An 18,674-nucleotide genomic window follows, 5' to 3' on the forward strand; every position below is an offset into this window, starting at 1 on the left:
TTTTAAAATTATATATTTCTTATTAACGGACTCTTCGGAATTCAGTTAAAAATTCGGCACTTTTTTGCTGTTGTTTCTTGCGCGATACATTTGCTATTTGTGAGATACTTTGGGAGGGCGGTAAGGCAGCAACCAAATGTTGCTGCCTCATGTGGCTAGAAAACATGTTGCTGGCAAGCCAAAAGAAGGTATGAACAACAGGAGAAAATTTAAAATATGATTCAGCGCATGCTAGGTAAAATCCACCTTAAATGTTAATATACCATTAATGTTTACTCATGTCATATATGTATGTACCTTTAGTGAGGTGCGGCTTACATTTATATTGCTGGAGTTTTTAGCTTTCTAACTAGGGCTGCCATATCGCTGGAAATTGTAGTCATAACAATGGAATTTTTTAAATTAGGAAATAAATTCGTTAATTTAGAAAAAGAATTGAAAATTTTTAAAAGTTATTGATGACTTTTATCAGATATCAGATGAAATCAAATAAGCGACATGATCTACTTATCCCGGCATATTACCTACAATTTGCCTCGTGTAAATTTTACATTCAGATAACTGTTTTCCTTCGTTGAGAAAATGTAGAATGATTTTACTATGTTTTACTTGTTTCTCTCATTTTTCTAAATTTGAGCGATTTGCCGACCATTAAAGGAATTTTGAAATTGAATATTGTACGGAACTAGAACTAAGGTCGAATATAGAGAACATATGTATGTAACTCATTGAAAATAAATACTATTGCTCCCCTATCTTAGACCAATTTCTATACCAAAAACATACATCACAAAACATAAGTATATCTAAGTGAAATATAAGACTTTAGCAATCAAAAAACCAGACTGAAGAGCTTGATGGTCTGGCTATAAACATTGTAAATGTGTTGTAGGATTTATTTTGGGCAACAATTTTTTGAAATAAATTACCCAATTTTATAGAAAATTGGTTAATTTATGTGATAAAGTTATTTTTCTTATAAAAATCGCGATGGAAAAGCAGTCAGCTGTAATTATTTTGCTGTGCTAATACTTAAGAACGCCACTGTGGCGTTTTATAGCAATCAGCTTGGTAGAGAGTGCACAAGGTATGGTGGGTTACAAATTTGAATTTATAATTTAAATACTTTAACTGAGTTTTAGCGTTGTAGGCGATTGCATGCCATCAAAGAGGTTAATTGTCATTCCGAAATTGGAGGCCATAAATCATTTGTATCTCTAACTATGAAACTAATTAAATTGCATACAAATCGGTTGCTGCACAAGCGACCAAAAAATACACGTGAATGGAAGGCTTATCAATTAAAGAGATGAACTTCATGATGACTCGTCTTTTATAAATACAGTTTGGGTGCAAACATATTTGAGCTGTTATCGAGAGATCCATCTACATGGTAAGCTGGGGTTCTGTTCTGACATTCCGTGTGGCAATTAAAAATGGCTGGGCTGGGGGCCATTATGGCACTGGTATTTAGAGCAGTCTAATTTGTATTGGCTGACTGTCTGGCTGCTCAGTGGGCGGACAGCGATCAATTGAGCCGAACGATCAGCGATCGCTTCGCCATAGCCAAGCACCGATTAATGCGCAAATAATTACACAAATCTGCATATAAATACCCGTACGGCCATCCTGTGTTGCCCCAAAATCGTTGGAAACTCGAACAAATCCAGAATGCTGCGTAAGTTTTCCCTACTCCTTCTGCTCTGCTGCGTGGCCTTTGAGGCGGCCTTGGCCTGTGTAAGTAGCTTCATTTTGGCAAGGTCATTCAGTCATTGACTTCCTTTGTATCCTTGCAGAATGGCTACAAGGCCAAGCTGGTCAAGATGGAGAACTGTGCCGGCGATGATGCCATCATGACGGTGGCCAGCGATTTCAACATCAAGCTGAACAAGAAATGCGAACTGGTGCCCTCGGGCTGCATCATCAACAAGCCCTTCGGCACGGCCGTGGCCAAGTTTAAGGTGCAGAAGGACGGCATTGTGATGAAGGAGGGCAAGATGGATCTGTGCGCCGCCATGGATCAGGCCCCATCGGAGGCCAAGGACATGCTGAAGCTGTTCGGTGCCCCATCCTCCTGTCCCGTGGCCGAGGAGAAGGTCTGCGCCAACGAGCATACAGTGGATCTGTCCAAGTACAAGGCCATGCTGAGCATGGCACGTGGCCACCTGATCATCGATTCAGAGATCAAGCACGACACAGTGAGTTTCCAATGAGTTGTGGATGATATTACTCTATGCTAATTGTTTGTTTTTGTTTCTGTTCCCTTCCAGGGCAAGTCCTGCTTCCATGCTGAGATCGAGCTGACCAAAAACTAAAGCGTGAGCCCAACGCCAGCTCTTTGGAATTATATTTATAATATGAGTCTTGCAAATTGTTTAGTTCTAAATACAAAAGCAAAAAAGCAATAAAATTGGTATTGAGGTGCACTAAACACACACACAGATAATAGTACTTATCGATGATTGTACTCGCATTATGGTTGAATTTCCTTTCTATTCCTTTACTTTCGTTCCTATACTCGTACTATAGATTCGTTGCAAGCCATTCCAGAGTAACAAAAATGATTGTACCCCTTTTTGCTTTCCTTTGGCCTGACCAAACTCACATTCGAACTTCTTTTCAGGCTGTTAGCAGCGTCCAAACATCATGTTTCTCTAGTTTTCGATTGCGAAAAAGTGTAATGTTTCGTATATTCGTGTATATTATTATAATTATAATATTTTACGAAGTTCCGAGTCTTCCAGGTAAAAAGTAGTTTGCGGCAAAGAACTTCATTTGACTTCTCCCGCTGACAAATTCGTTTAAATGAACTAAAAAATAATTTAGATTGTATGGTTTTTAAAATTTTTAATTTTCATTGATATGCACATGCAGATGACACAACTTTAAGGGGGCCTGTGTCACCAACAATCCACCAAAGGCAAATTCTGTAATGAGATGCGTATACGTAATTTAGATGCCCCAAACGAACTTTTGGCTTTTGCCAATAACCACGCCCCGGCCACCGCCGTGGCCGGGGACCGCACCCGACACGCGGTGAACGCGGAAGATAAACGTAGGCCCACCTGTGCCACCGGGACGAAGGTGCGGCACAAAGAAAACGCCCGGGGCGGCCGGACGCCGGCCGGGCTAAACAACCAACCAAGGCCCGGGCCCCCCGCAGCACCGGGCGGTCCCCCCCGCCGGGCCCCCCCCCACAAAAACCAAAAAAAAATACCAAACCTTTCTAACCCCCAGCGGCCGGGAAAACGTGGACAGTGTAATTAGTGGACACAATTAATTATAATTAAAATATTAGCATGTATGTATGTATCTTCGAGGAGATTCATATATGTATTTATTAAAGTAAAAAAAAAGTTGCATCAAAATCACCGTCGTGTTGGTGCCAATGTGGTGGTGCTGTCATTTTGATTTTCCTCCTTCTCCCTATGTAGTTGTTTCATTGCCATTATCTTTGGTTTCCTCTGGCACAACCATAAGCTCGGCGCAATCGCTTTGACACTCCTTGAGGGTATCGTACTCGTTGTATTTGTGGATACGTGGACACTTTGTGCGCACCCTAATGCAGTCGAAGAGTACGCGATGGAAGGTAAAGTAGAAGCGATATGGACCCGGGCAGACACTCTCGTGCATGTACAGATTCTTTTTCACACAGCCATCATACAAGCCAACTGAATGGAGGTTGAATCAATTATATGAATTGATACCGGGAAATGGTAACAGCTTACAATGTTTTTTGTTCTCTGTTTGGGCCATGATCCAGCAGAGGATTACAGCGAGCAGCCAAAGCCGCCCCATTCGGAACAAAGTTTTGAACTGTTTGTGAATAGTGAAAAACCTTTGGTAATTACACGCACCATTAGCTCTACTTGGAGCGTGAAAACACAAGTGGAAACAGCAGTGCAGAGCTATTAGTAATATTCCTTTATATACTTAAAATACAATTGTAACATTGCACAACACTTTCGACTTACAATTAGGTTTCAGTAACATGATAAAACTTAGTTGTTAGTCTGTGATACGAGTAGCATAAGGTATTAGGTATGATAGGGAAGCTGTTTATTCTGTCTATTCTGTTGTTGTCGAAGACCATCTTGAGCATAGCGAGGATAGGCTGGAGCACGCTCTAGCAGATGCCCGAGAAGCTGTAGTCATAGTCGGTGTTCTTCTCGTTCAAACGGCCCAAATACTGCGAGTGTTTGATGCCAAAACTGTAGGCAGGCACATGGGAGAGATTTATCTGCGGAATGGGATATAGAAAACCAAACCAGAAAGGGCATGGCATCATGAGTTAATCAAGTATTTATTGGAAATTTTATCAAGCTAAGAGGTGCAATCTAGGGATAACCCTTGTCGGGTCTTTTGGCCAGCATACATTGTATATAGCGTTCGGGTATCATGTGCATTGTCGGCTTGCCAGCAAAAGGCGAGTGCATAATGCCAAAGGATATGGCTGGAGTGGAACGCTTCTCCCAGTACTGTGGGCAGGTCGGTGTTTGTACTTAATTATAATTAAATTGTAGCCCTATATTTGGCATACCTTCTCCGGACAGTGCGCACCAGGACCGGGCTTGGCATCGTCGACTCCAAACTTGTATTTGCCGCGCATTGTATATATGGGCGGCTTGGGCTTAATGGCCGTAAACTCTCCGTCGTAGTAGCCGGGCCCGGGCATGACTAGCGCCGGTATTAGTGGCGGCTTCTCGCGTCCAGCCATTGTATAGGCCGGCGCGGAGCGTATTTTACCCTCCTTGCTGCTGCCCAAGATGGTAGGTATTTTGTAGACATTAGGAGCTGTCGGGAGGCAAAATAAGAGATCGGGATGAGTAGGGATGAGCACAGAGAACAGAGTAACGGACACTCCGCAGTTTAATGGCTGGGCTCATTTTTTGACTGGTGTTTTTTCTTTTTTTTTTGGATGGCTTGGGGTTAGTTGTTGCATGAGCTTGAGTTGATGATGTGCCTGCAAAGGAACATACACACACACACACAGAACAGAACAGTAAGTAAGTTGCTTTGGGGGCTGTTTTTTACCTGATGATCTTCTCCTGCACGCTGCTCGCCTCGACAGCGTACTTGACTGTGCTGATCCGCGAGGATCTGCCACTGGTCACAATGGCTCCGTCCGACTGCACCACTGTACTGGTACTGGCGCTGGCCGCTTTCATGGCACTGGCATCCGACTTACCGCTGGCCACCACCTTCACATTGCCACGCTCTGCCTGGCCATGGACCAATTGCTTTTGTGTGGTCGTAGTGACTACCTTTGTGCTGCTCTGATGATTGCCATTGCTCAGTGTGTTGGGTGCAAGTGCAAGCAGCTCTGAGTGTCCATTCACCTTTGTGATCACCTCTGGCTGTTCCACCCCATTGACAAATGTCTTTGTGGTTGTGGTGGTTGTTGTTTTGGTGCTGGTGGTGTTCGTGTTGCCTGTGTTCGTGTTGCTGCTGCACTCCCCATTGTTGCGCACTGTGCCGAGGATAATTACAAAATAAAATTCAAAACCAAAATTCTCTACAAACAAATCGTGTGCTTTAATTCTAGTGAAGTGAATGAGGTGGTGTCCCTAGTGCAGCGAATGCGTCTCAATCTCGCAGAATATGATGCTGGCACTCGGCCAGACACAACTGCCTAGTGGCAAACATATTGGCCACTGGGCTGGAAAGGCATTTGCTTCTCTTGGAGGCGCACTTCTTGCCCACCGCATCGTAATAGAAGGTGAGTTGAGGTCTACCCTTGCAGGTCAGTCGCTTGCCCTGATTCGCTTTCATGCAGCGATCGGAGGAGCGCCCAGGAGCGGTGTTCACCCACAAGAGAAGCAGACACACGAGAATTTGAGGGGCCCACATCTTTGCTGCTACGAGCATGAACTATGGCAAACTGTGGCTTTTCCGTGGGGTACTGGGAGTTGGCATGTAATTCGATTGGCTACGACAAATTTATTTGCAATTAGGTTTGGGTAGAAACTCTAGAAGAAAAGTGTCTCTAGTTTAATTCTAGGCTGCTTGGAAATCCTTAGCTAATTCCATCTGAATTTCCATTCTATTAAATTTCTTTTTCCATTGCAAACATTTCATTTCATACATCAAACTAATGAAACCGTTTAGATCTCCTTCCACGCCTTTGAGTTATGTTACTTAGGGCACGTACCGACTGTCGGTTGTGATTTGTGCCAGCACCTCGGCGACCCACAAATATGTAGGGATTCGCACGCCTAAATTGCTCACCACTGCCAAGATCATCACCTCCCGATTTAGTTTTACCATCTTTGTCACCTTTACCACCCTTTTTGTCACCATCTGGTGCTTTGGTAGTTGTGCTATTGCCCGTGCTATTGGCTGGTTTCTTTGTCGTAGGTATTTTCATGTGATGGTAGCAATCATCCTGGCACAACTTCTTGGTTGGGTACTCGTTGTGCCTGTGAATCTTTGGGCATTTCGTAAACACTTTCGTGCAATTGAAGATGATGCGATGGAAGGCATAGAAGATGCGACGTGGTCCGGGACAAGAACTCTCGTGCTTGTATCTGTTGTTTGTCAAGCAGGCAAGATTCCGACCATCTGCATAAATTAAGTAGACGTATCAAGCATACGATTGCCACTGAAATTGGGGTATTGCTCTTACAGTTCCTTTTGTGTTCGGTGTGGGCAAAGAGCCAGCAAAGGACTACGCAGAGCAGCAACAGCCTCATTGCGAAAACCTTGCGATACTAAGACCTGTTGGAGTTAATACAATCCATTTCCAAGTGGATTGCACGCCCCATTAGATCTGGTTAGAGCGTGAAATCAGACGCATTCCTTGCCATATTTTGATGTTTGATATGGATATATGGACGTGAATATGGATGTGGCTTAAACCTTAGACTTATCTTACCGGGACTTGCCAAGCGTCGTTCGCGTCTTTGCAGAATGCGATCTTCAATGTAGGGGCCTCTATGTTCTAGTGTGTGGTTTGTTTGGTGAATATTTACAGAGATACAGAGATACATGTGCAGTGGATACAGATGATAGAGTAGGAGCATGGGGCCAGAACCGAGAGTAACGCAGAAATGTGTGTGAGGCAAAACATGAAACAGAAGAAAATACACACAAAAATAGCATTGTACCGGATCCTCAACCAATCCAAGCGAAAGCGGGTAACGGAGACACCTACCTGGCAGGGATGGCATGACCAGCGTCTTCTGGCCAAAGCTATACGAAGGCGAACTGTCGAATCGGTCGTGCTCGGGGTGATAGGTGCCCGGGGCTAGAGAGCGGAATAGAAAGCAGGCAACAAACATGCAACATGGAAACTTGGGACTACTGGTGTATCACCCTAGTGGGGTTTACCTGGTGCATCGCTGGATACCTTGGTCTCGGACCTCGAGCCAAAGGTGTACGCTGGTGCGTGCTGTGTGTTGTGCTTCTCCGGCTCGTAGGCAGAGGGTGCTGTAAGGGCCGGGGCATAAATTATGTGTTGGCGCTCGAGCAACGGAGCAACAGAGTATAGAGTACTTGAACGATTTGGGCCACTTGCCTGGTGTATCGCTGATGCGCTCCTGTGTCAGCTTCATGCCAAAGGTAAAGGCCGGCGTGCTGTACGGCTGACAGTGTTCCGGAAAGTAGTCGCACGGCGCCGGCGTGTGTGTCACATGCTCTTGGGTCGGACGACCTGCAATTGTGTAGGCGGGTGTATGGTCGAGGCGTACTCTCTCGGGGGCGTAGTCGCATGGCGCAGGATGATGATTCGCCGCCTTGGGGTCGTATTTGCCGCCAAAGCTGTAAGCAGGTGTGTGGTCCAATCGTACCTTTTCAGGGCTGTAGTCGCCGGGAGCCGGGGTCTCGGACGTGGCATGCGGCTCGTGTTTGCCATCAAACGTGTACGATGGATTGTGATCTAGCCGCACCCTCTCCGGATAGTAGGCTCCAGGAGCGGGTGTTTCGCTGGCCTTCAGAAGATCGTGACGACCAGCGAAGGAGAAGGCAGGATTGTGATCTTGTCTACAGTTTTCGGGATGGTAGTCGCCAGGGGCTGGAGTGTTATTCTCTACTTTAGGATCATTCCTTCCCCCAAAACTGTACGAAGGAGCGTTGTCAGTAAGACACTTCTCAGGACAATAGTCACCAGGAGCTGGGGTGTCGCTGGAGATCTTTTGGATATGTTTTCCTGCCATCGAATAGGAGGGGTTGTGATCTTGCCTATTTTTTTCCGGAGAGTAAGCTCCAGGGGCGGGTGTATCACTGGGCTTGGAATGATCGTGACGACCAGCAAAGGAGTAGGAAGGATTATGATCTTGTCTACAGTTTTCGGGATGGTAGTCACCAGGCGCAGGGGTGTTATTCTCTACCTTAGGATCATTTCTGCCTCCAAAACTATACGAAGGAGCGTTGTCAGTAAGACACTTCTCAGGACAGTAATCACCAGGAGCTGGTGTACCGTTGGCAATCTTTTGAATGTGTTTTCCTGCCATAGAAAAGGAGGGGTTGTGATCTTGCCTATTTTTTTCCGGAGAGTAAGCTCCAGGGGCGGGTGTATCACTTGCTTTATTTAGATCGTGACGACCAGAAAAGGAGTAGGAAGGATTATGATCTTGTCTACAGTTTTCGGGATGGTAGTCGCCAGGGGCTGGAGTGTTATTCTCTACTTTAGGATCATTCCTTCCCCCAAAACTGTACGAAGGAGCGTTGTCAGTAAGACACTTCTCAGGACAATAGTCACCAGGAGCTGGGGTGTCGCTGGAGATCTTTTGGATATGTTTTCCTGCCATCGAATAGGAGGGGTTGTGATCTTGCCTATTTTTTTCCGGAGAGTAAGCTCCAGGGGCGGGTGTATCACTGGGCTTGGAATGATCGTGACGACCAGCAAAGGAGTAGGAAGGATTATGATCTTGTCTACAGTTTTCGGGATGGTAGTCACCAGGCGCAGGGGTGTTATTCTCTACCTTAGGATCATTTCTGCCTCCAAAACTATACGAAGGAGCGTTGTCAGTAAGACACTTCTCAGGACAGTAATCACCAGGAGCTGGTGTACCGTTGGCAATCTTTTGAATGTGTTTTCCTGCCATCGAAAAGGAGGGGTTGTGATCTTGCCTATTTTTTTCCGGAGAGGCTAAGCTCACGACGGGAGGGGCAGGTGTATCAGATCACCTTGCTTTATTCGGGTTTTTTTTTTTGGGGGTTTTTTTTGGGTAGATCGTGACGACCAGAAAAGGAGTAGGAAGGATTATGATCTTGTCTACAGTTTTCGGGATGGTAGTCACCAGGCGCAGGGGTATTAATTTCCACTTTGGGATCATTTCTGCTTCCAAAACTGTACGAAGGAGCGTTGTCAGTAAGACACTTCTCAGGACAGTAATCACCAGGAGCTGGTGTACCGTTGGCAATCTTTTGAATGTGTTTTCCTGCCATCGAAAAGGAGGGGTTGTGATCTTGCCTATTTTTTTCCGGAGAGTAAGCTCCGGGAGCAGGTGTATCACTTGCTTTATTTAGATCGTGACGACCAGAAAAGGAGTAGGAAGGATTATGATCTTGTCTACAGTTTTCGGGATGGTAGTCACCAGGCGCAGGGGTGTTATTCTCTACCTTAGGATCATTTCTGCCTCCAAAACTATACGAAGGAGCGTTGTCAGTAAGACACTTCTCAGGACAGTAATCACCAGGAGCTGGTGTACCATTGGAAATCTTTTGAATGTGTTTTCCTGCCATCGAAAAGGAGGGGTTGTGATCTTGCCTATTTTTTTCCGGAGAGTAAGCCCCAGGAGCAGGTGTATCACTTGGTTTATGTAGATGATGGCGACCGGCAAAAGAAAACGAGGGATTGTGATCCTGCCTAACCTTTTCCGTTTCGTAGGCCCCCGGGGCGGGTGTGTCGCTTGTCTTGTGTGGGTCGTGGCGACCGGCGAATGAGTAAGCTGGATTGTGATCGTGCCGTACTTTTTCGGGACAATAGTCGCCTGGTGCCGGCGTGGAGCTGTCGAGCTTCTGTTCGTGCTTACCGCCGAAGGTGAAGGCCGGCGTACGATCGCCGCGATATTTCTCCGGTGCATACGAACCGGGCGCTGGGGTCTCGCTCGTACACTTGAGCTCATGTCGCCCCGACAGCGTGTATGAGGGCGTGTGATCCAGACGCACCTTCTCCGGCTGATAGGTGCCCGGTGCTGGTGTATCGCTGACCTTGGCCAGATTCACGCGATGCCCAAAGGTGTAGGCTGGCGTCTTGTTCAGCACGCACTTCTCGGGTTCGTATGCGCCGGGTGCTGCAAGAAAGAACAGAGACAACAAATGGGGTTTCGTGTGAGTTCTGGTGTGAGTTCGGGTTGTGGAAAGCAGTCAAGGTGCAAGGGCGTAGACTGTTTCAAGGGCCGAGGCTCTACTCACCGGGTGTGGCATCGACTACGTCGTGCGTGGCCTTGCCAGTGATCGTGTAAGCGGGTGTACTGTGCAGCTTTGACTTTTCGGGACTGTACGCACCGGGTGCTGGGTTCAACAATATAAATCAAATTTCTGATATCTACAGAAAGCCAGAAACCCTGAAGCCTTACCTGGTGTATCACTGACCAGAGTGTGCTTGGTCTTCAGGCCAAAACTGTACGAGGGCATGTGCTCTTGGCCAAAATGTTCGGGCTTGTAGCTGCCTGGCGCTATAATCGGTGCAATTCGAAAGCTAACTGTAGGTGTAGGGGCAATTGGTGTATGGGATATGGGGGCGTACCTGGCGTATAGTCGGGCTTCTGTTCGTGGTGCTTGATGCCGAAACTAAACTCTGGCGTCCTGCTGGGATTAACTTTTTCGGGGCAATAGGCGCCAGGAGCTGTGGGGGTGGGATAGACACACATGTCATACATTCAACAATTACGCTAATTAACAAAAAGGGGGGTGGAGTGCCAAAAGAGAGAAACGGTATACTAGATACTGCGGGGGGGTAGTACTGATACATTTTCCAATTCGAATCTCCGGTGGGTGGGGGGGTTAGGTAGAGGGTTGGGTGCTGGCTGGACGGGGAGCATTACCTGGTGTAGACTGATCGTGTTGGATTTTAGTTCGTCTACCGAATGTGTAGCGTGGCGCATTCTTTTTTGATTGCGTGACCCTTTCAGGGCAATAACTATTCGGAGCTGTTAGGTGTTAATAAAACATAAATCAAACATACTCAAATCAAACTAGTAGTAACTAAAGGTGAGAGAGTAACTACGCACTAGGGGTGAGTACAGATTATAGATCGAAGGGGGGGTTGGGTTAATAATTAACGGGCGGGTTAACAGCACCACAGAGAGAGAGAAAGGGATAGTATGGGGTGGTTGGGTGGTTGGTCGATTAGTTGTGGTTACCTGGATTGTTAACAATGTAAACGTTAACCTTAATGCGAAAGGAATAGCGCGGTGCACGCCGCTTGGTCACATCAAGCGGCACCACTTGATAATGGTTGGGACCTACCATACATATATATCATAAATCATATATATGGTATATGGTATATACGAGTATTTGTGGTCGTTTATTTGTCGATGGCAATCATCATTCGTTTGAAAGAGAAAAACGTTTCAAATTAAAATCAAATTAAACAAAAACACACACAAAACAAAAAACACGGAAATAAAAAAAAAACACACAACAGAAAATGCGACAAACGGTACAGGAGAGTGTCGTAGCAACGAGCTATAGAACAACTACATATCAACGGAACCAGAGAGTACTAATAGAGAGAGAGAGAGAGTGAGAGTAAGAGAGCGCAAGAGAGCGCAAGAGAGAGAGAGAGAGCAGCTAAGACTACTGTACTTTAACTACTGAGTGGGTGGCTAGAAAGAGACAGCAATGCAGAGCATGGTAGGGAGGAAGGTAGGTAGGTAGACAAGAGAGAGAGAGAAAGCAACTTACGCACTGCTTGAATTGAATGAAGATGAAAGTTTTGCTTGATATAAATCAGTCATTCCTAATATGTTCATTAGTATATACAATAATGCAGTTCGCTCCATGATTGATTGATTGATTGATTGATTGATTGATGATCTCTCCGCATGCAACAACAACAACAACCCGTTATAGTACACCGATAATCCATATGTCCAAAAACACCATTCAAAACAAAGAGAACACCGAAACCACCAGCACGCGGATATGGCGCGGATATGCCACGGAAGAGGCAGACCGAGACTTACCTGGAATCAGGCTAAATTTGGCATCGGGCGGCTTCTGGCCAAACGTGTACATGGGCGTGGCATCGATCACTGCCTTGGCAGCTGGCTGTACGTTGTATTCACCGGGTCCGGGATTCGAGAAGCGTGACAGCTCCTTGGGACGACTCTGCAGGGTGGCTGCACGTGGATAATCCTTGCCTTTGGCCCGCAAGCCCGTCACATTATATTGCGCCGGTCCGGGGCCAAAGGTCTCGTACTTACTGCCCAACTTATGGCCAAATGAGTACGAGGGAGCGCCCTTCTTCTTGGAGTCCGGAACTTTGCTGCCTGCAAAGGGGAAAGGTAAACCCCTTTAGCTGATCTTCCTTGGATTACTTCCACCTTCACACTGAGACTCACCAATCAGTGTGGGTAGCTGCACAATGGCTGGTCCCGGTGTGGCCGTCTCTGCGGCAATCCTGCCCGTACGCACCGTTGGCGTCCAGGGACGTTGCTCAATGTTGCCGCCCATATTCAGTGTTCGTATGTTGCGCAGTGGGGCACAGGGTCCCGGATCGACCTGCTGCCTCTTGGTGAAGTATACCTTCTGCGGAAAGAAAGGGCAAAAATCCATCGTTTAAATCACATTTAATTGTAATTCGTGGGGCGGGTGGCAGAACCTCTTTGGTCATGGTGCTGTCTGCTGCCTGCTGCTGCTGCTTAGGAATTCAAAGAATTTCAAAGTTTTGTGGAAATTGTTTTGTAAGGACTATACTCAAATTTGACTTAAGTTGCGGAGCTAACTTTCACATGTGATATGTACAATACGACCCCTAAATTTTCGAGTAACCTAATAAACCAGATTCCTACACTCCACGCCAGCTGCAACCCCACCCCAGGCCCATCAGCTGATGACACAAAAATCAATCGGCCATACCCCTTTTTAGGCTTCGTTTTGTTTCGAATTTTCTGGGCCAATTCCAGCGCCACGGAGGAGTACGAGGTACGAGACGGCGCTGTTTGGTGGCTAATGACAAGGCGTTTGGGTAAGGGCCTGCACTGCCTGTGTGTGGCGTGTGGCGTGTGGCGGCTGTCACTTTGCTGTTGTTGTTCGAAACGTAACGGATTTGTTGGCCTACGCGAAAGACAAACAATAGCAATAACTGTGCGGTAGGCTCATCGTCGTCGTCGTCGTCGCATAGCGTTGGCTGCCGCGCTACCCTGGGTGACGACCTTCTTTTTCACAGCGCACCCAAAAGTGTTGCCAATCGACAGCCAGCCAGCCAGCCAGCCAGCCAGCGACTTGGTGCCTCTTGGTATCAGGAGCTGGTCCGCTCCAGTTTATCCATCCATCCATCGGGTGGGGTGGGGGAGTGTAATCGATACTTTGTTTGGCAGTGGGATTACCTACCAATTCATGTGATTTCTGGTCAACAAGGTTTTGGGACTATTCCTCCACTCCACTCCACTATTCGTTTTGGGGCTAAAAACTATGCCAAGTGCTAATGTTGGCCATTTTGTGGGGCATGTAAGCCAACAAAACGATTACTTTTAATGACTTATGGCCGACAATTGCATGACGGACGGGACGGGACGGCAGCAACTAAACAAAAACTAAAAACCTAAAGCCCCAAAAACTCCCACAAAGAAAAGCGTGCAGCTTGCGCGAGTGGGGATGACCGTGAAATGTGTTTTCTTTTGCTACGTAAATAATTACAGACTATGTGTGTTAGAGAGGGGGCGTGTCGTAGCTCTTAACAGGGCCAATAAAGCCGTCGACTGGAGCTGTCGAGAAAAGGGAAAAAGGTACGTCCTGCACTTGTTACTCTCGGCCCCGACCTCGTGCATGCAACTGCCACAGAGGAAAAACAAAAAGCAAAAAGCATTGTTCAGTGTTCTTAAAGCAATCATCAGTCGGACGGGGCTCATGGCTTATAAGGCGAACTCTTACATCATGGAGTGGAACCCACACACGAAAACTGTTTATTCAATTGCTGTTGCTGGTTTCGGGGCCAAGATCAGTCGAGAAAAACGGCAGAGAAAAATCTCTCATGAATGAATCAGACGCCAGACATAGAGCCCAACAGAAGTCAGACATCTGTCAGACATTTTTGCATTGCCTGCCTACGGCTTGTTAGTCTCGAATTTCGTGGCCAGAGCCAAGCCAGGCCAGGCCAAAGAGGGTCGCATTTAATCAAGTTAATAGAGCGTTTGGCGCATGCAATAAATTTGCATGCCAGCGATCAGATTTCCAGTAATCAAATTATAGATGGTGATGCTCGATAATTTACGCTGCTCTACGGCCAGGGGGTCATCTGTATGCATATGTATATTAAATAAAACCGGCTGGCAAGGAGAAACACTGACGCCCCCACTGACACACAGAGAGGGGGACTCTCTCTCGCTCTCTCAGTCGCAGACTGTGTCACAGTTATTTCAAATCGAATCTTGTCAGACGAGATATGTACCTAGTACTCATTCAATTGCTCGCCTATTTTGTTATCTGCCATGTGGATGACCTTCACTGATTTTGTTTATTTTCATTGGACGTTTACATTTTATTTGATTTAAATTGATGTTCCACACAAAATTGACCCCAGCCGTGGACCCGTAACGATAACAAAAGCACCAACCCAACGATCATATCAAATAGATTTAGCACACGTCAGCCTTAATTTATGATATCAACATCTAAAATATGAATAGACACGCAAGCTTTGGCTATAAATCGACTCTCTAATACCCCGTTTTTCACCTGCAAAAGAATCTTCAAATTTATGATAGAAAGCTCTCATATTATGGATGTTGAAAAGATGAAACAGATATTTTCTTCGTGTAGAAAATTGGCTCAAATTTCTTTAGTGTTGAACAAAGTAGTGTTGGCTAAGCTGAACTTCATCAGTGCTGATAAACACCTTAAGTGTAACGGTAGTAAAGTGGGAGTACATGCATTTTGCGGCATATTTGATGATTTTTCATACCCTTAAATAGTTAATAAAATATATATAAAATATATTATCTATCGGGGTTACACCCTGTTAGGGTTATCCTCTTGATAAAGTCTAATTAACAGCTGGGTTACCTTTTATGGTTTTTTCCTTATAGGAAATGCTAATTAACACTTACATTAATTAATATTAGATATTAATGAATAATTTAAACACTCATCAGATGTAAGAGAAATTCATAGAATTGAATTGATTTACATGCTGTGCTTAATATATTTTCAACAAATTCTCTTTAGTTTTATTCAATATGAAAAATATGTTCACATAATGATCGATTTGCTTCTACATGAAAGTGTGACTTTCATCTGGAAACTACTATTAAAATGGATGGACCATTTCATGGTCCATCAAATCGTATAATCGGCAATCCGTATATACCCTTGCAAACCCACCTTCTGTCGGGTATCCAACATCATCAACAATCACTCTTATATACTACTACTAATGTTCATTTCGGGCTTCATTTCGCGCTGCTCTCCAAATGGCGAATTAAACATGAGCTCATTTCCCAAAATTTAGACATTTTCGAACGGACGTACGTCTATCCCAGAGACTTTTACGCCCAAATACGGCGGCTGCTGCTGCTGCTGCTGGGTGACTGTCGTTTCCTTTAGCCCACATTGAGTTGTCCGAAAAAAGCCAGTTCGGAATTGGGTTTCCAGACAGCAGCCCAACCCACACACCATCCATCCATCCATCCATCCATCCATCCAACAACTCCATGACTCCGCCATTTGAACATAATTCGCATTTTGTCTCTATTACGTTAACAGTTTCTTGTTGTTGCTGTTGTTTTTTTTCGCCTTAAACAATATAAGTTTAATTAAAAGGCGAACAACAAGTTGAGCAATTCCCTAGCCAAAAACAGACAACAGAAAGCAAGTGAACAGCCGGCAAAAGGCCAAATAGAAGAGAGGAAAACAACCCAATCAGATTCAGAGCCAAAACAGAAGAAACACAACCGAAACTCCGAATGGCTGATAAAAAGCGCACACACGAAATCTGACGTCAGCTGTGGTGTGGCGGCAGAATGAACTAGTTTGTGATCTCCAAATCTAATTAAGTTACCTCCAAACGTGTTTTGGTTCTCCAATTGCCACACCACACAACAACAACAACAACAACTGATCAGACCACAAGCCAGCCCAAAGAGAAAGCTGGGAAATTGTTGAGGGGCAACATTTTTGGCAAACTCTCAGCTAGAATTCGATGCTAGAAAGCCCGTCAGCCGCCAAGCCCTATTAATCGTTAAATCTCAAAATGGTAATGTAATAATTATTGTATTTTGTAAAGTTTATGGGACAGCTGTTTCCGCTTCAATGATTTATGAGCAAAGTACGATATCATATGGCAGGGCAGGGAGTATCCATCCATCCATCCATCCACTTGAGATCACCACGGCTAAAAATTTGCATATGAAACATACAGCACATACAATAAATACGTGTTATATCATTTTACAAATATTTATTCTGTGGTTACTCTTTATTTTATTTATTTTTTGCACTTTTCTCACTCTTCTGCGAGCTTCAGTGGAGATATTTCGTTTTTTGTTTTTATTTAATCTTTTTCTTTGCCAACATTTCTGTTTACAGTATTTTTTTTTGTTGGTTTGGCGATTCTCATAATCACTGACTTTGAAAAATGAGTTTGAGTTGGGTCGACTCGTCGACCGGTTATTAGAGCTGATGTCATGGCTCGAACAGCTCTACTACAGGGTACTAAAAAGAACCTGCGGAACAGGAGGTTACATTTATTCTATGCCAACAAGTGACATCGATATGGGGGAGGTCACCAACATTGACAAAACAATGGCAGGGTGGAGGAGGAGGAGCACAGGCACAGCTGACTTGTTGTCTGGTCTGTCTGTCTGTCTGAACCAGGAAATGCCAATAGTTAGACAACCTGGCCCTGCATTTGCGTCAGTCATTGAACTTTCAGGTCAACACGCAATGGTTATGGGCTGAGGTTGCGACTGAGGGTCTGGCTAACGCCTACTTTTTGTATTATCCTTACCACAAAATAGTAGAGTCGTCGGTCTGTCTGTCTGACTGCCGTGGAGTACGTACTCCTGTAGCCTTTTTCCAACTTTCTTTTGCACAATAAAAAACTTCACGTTAGCCCGCGGCTAGCAGCTCTTGTGGCAGACAGTCCTTGCGAGGATAAGTCGTTGATTTGTTAGGATTTTGCAACCATCTGTTCGTTGCGGAAGACAATAACACAGCAACACACACACACTCGAAGATATTTTATATTATTTATTATTATTTATATTATTTTTTTGATTTATTATTTCGTTGATTCGTTTGTTTCGTTGATTGAGTTCAAGTGACAGACTGCTTGGAGTGACGGTCGGAATACTACGAGGTATTATAATTACAATTCGCTTGATTTTTATAGATAGATTGGTAGGTGGATTTATGCGCTGAACCGCACTGTCGAACTGTCGAACAAAAACTTGAGCCAGCTGTCGTCAACGTTTGCATTTCGTTTCAAATTTTTAACAGTCGCTTTAACAGTCACGCTCAAAACACAGACCAGGGAGAGAGAGAGCGTTAGTAAGAGAGCGCTTAACAGTCAGCTGTAAGCGATTTAACAGTGGGCAGCCTGTTAACCGGCAATGTTTATTCTTAAGCGAATTTCGGAGTCTAATAATAATAAATATTATTATTTTAGTATTTTCATACAGTTTGATTTATACTTTGAATTAAATACGACGAATTTGTTTATAGTATTAAATTAAGTATTAAAGACTTGAAGTTCATACTATTAATTTGTTTTGTGAACTTCTCATCTTGGGGATAAGGTCGTCGTCATCGCCGTCTTGCCATCTGCCCACAGTTCAATTGTATCTTTATGGCTCATTGATTTGCGATTATTCGTTTGGGTTTGTAGGCCTATTTATGGCGGTGGGTACACAAACAATGCCGCTCGATTGTGGTTATGTAATTCGAGATCGAGATCTTGCCTCTGGCTGATCTTTCCCCTGCCTCCCAGATATATTTTGTTTCAACCTTCACCCACACACGTGACTAGTGGGGCATGAAAAACGGTTTTGCACAGCAACTATTGATTATTTTGTATTTATTTTTAAGAACTTGGTAATGGAAAAAATTTTCCAAGTACAGATATATATATTTTTTTTAATGAACAATAAATTTGGAATAATATATCAATATACACGAAAGAATTCTATGAGATTTGCAAATCTATAAAAAAGGGTTTATGTGGCTTCTGTTTGTTCTCCATGGAAAGCACTGTAATACGAGAAATATATCCATAAATTCACATCTAATAAATATTTCGCTTACCCAAAATCGTTCAAAGTATTCCTTAGAGTATGCGGTGAAAATTTAGAAATAATATTTTTGGAAAGCTCTAAAAATGTGTTACACAAAAATGTTTGTATTTTCGCAATTTCAAAACCGAACTATTGCATACTTTGAGGCGTCTTTGGGAGACTTGAGAATACGGTTCGTATATTTATTAAAATTGTTGTGCGCTGTTACATCTCATTCATTTGAAAGAAAGAAAATATAGAGATCGATCAAGTATTGCCCAATAGATCTCCTTT

General features: G+C 44.5%; 3 protein-coding genes across 10 annotated transcripts; 1 reads left to right on the forward strand and 2 right to left on the reverse strand.

Annotated features, from left to right (window-relative positions):
- Positions 1-1,500: 1,500 nt before the first annotated feature.
- Positions 1,501-2,315, forward strand: LOC111076132. The gene is made up of 3 exons (XM_022369793.2): positions 1,501-1,737; positions 1,797-2,198; positions 2,271-2,315. The coding sequence occupies exons 1-3, from the start codon at positions 1,672-1,674 to the stop codon at positions 2,313-2,315; spliced, it is 513 nt and encodes a 170-aa protein (XP_022225485.1). The 5' UTR covers positions 1,501-1,671.
- A 1,043-nt stretch (positions 2,316-3,358) lies between these two features.
- LOC111076137 lies at positions 3,359-3,840 on the reverse strand. Its single transcript, XM_022369807.2, has 2 exons — positions 3,729-3,840; positions 3,359-3,671 (listed from the first exon to the last, which is right to left on the reverse strand). The coding sequence occupies exons 1-2, from the start codon at positions 3,796-3,798 to the stop codon at positions 3,427-3,429; spliced, it is 315 nt and encodes a 104-aa protein (XP_022225499.2). The 5' UTR covers positions 3,799-3,840; the 3' UTR covers positions 3,359-3,426.
- An 862-nt stretch (positions 3,841-4,702) lies between these two features.
- LOC111076098 (mucin-1) lies at positions 4,703-17,530 on the reverse strand. Of its 8 annotated transcripts, XM_041593939.1 has the most exons (15): positions 17,481-17,530; positions 12,513-12,699; positions 12,135-12,440; positions 11,307-11,408; positions 10,989-11,093; positions 10,691-10,789; positions 10,521-10,619; positions 10,357-10,455; positions 9,161-10,235; positions 7,517-9,123; positions 7,330-7,428; positions 7,154-7,246; positions 6,875-6,940; positions 5,035-5,470; positions 4,703-4,794 (listed from the first exon to the last, which is right to left on the reverse strand). In XM_041593939.1, the coding sequence occupies exons 2-15, from the start codon at positions 12,622-12,624 to the stop codon at positions 4,788-4,790; spliced, it is 4,305 nt and encodes a 1,434-aa protein (XP_041449873.1). In that variant the 5' UTR covers positions 12,625-12,699; positions 17,481-17,530; the 3' UTR covers positions 4,703-4,787. The 8 variants fall into 8 exon arrangements, 6 of the variants coding, with proteins under 6 accessions (XP_041449873.1, XP_041449872.1, XP_041449868.1 ...); XM_041593938.1 differs by lacking the exon at positions 6,875-6,940 and having other exon boundaries at positions 7,517-9,064; positions 9,705-10,235; positions 17,481-17,528; XM_041593934.1 differs by lacking the exon at positions 6,875-6,940 and having other exon boundaries at positions 7,517-9,064; positions 9,408-10,235; positions 17,481-17,527.
- Between the last annotated feature and the right edge of the window lie 1,144 nt (positions 17,531-18,674).

Source organism: Drosophila obscura, unplaced genomic scaffold (genome assembly GCF_018151105.1).
Source record: "Drosophila obscura isolate BZ-5 IFL unplaced genomic scaffold, ASM1815110v1 contig_200, whole genome shotgun sequence".
Lineage (NCBI taxonomy): Eukaryota > Metazoa > Arthropoda > Insecta > Diptera > Drosophilidae > Drosophila > Drosophila obscura.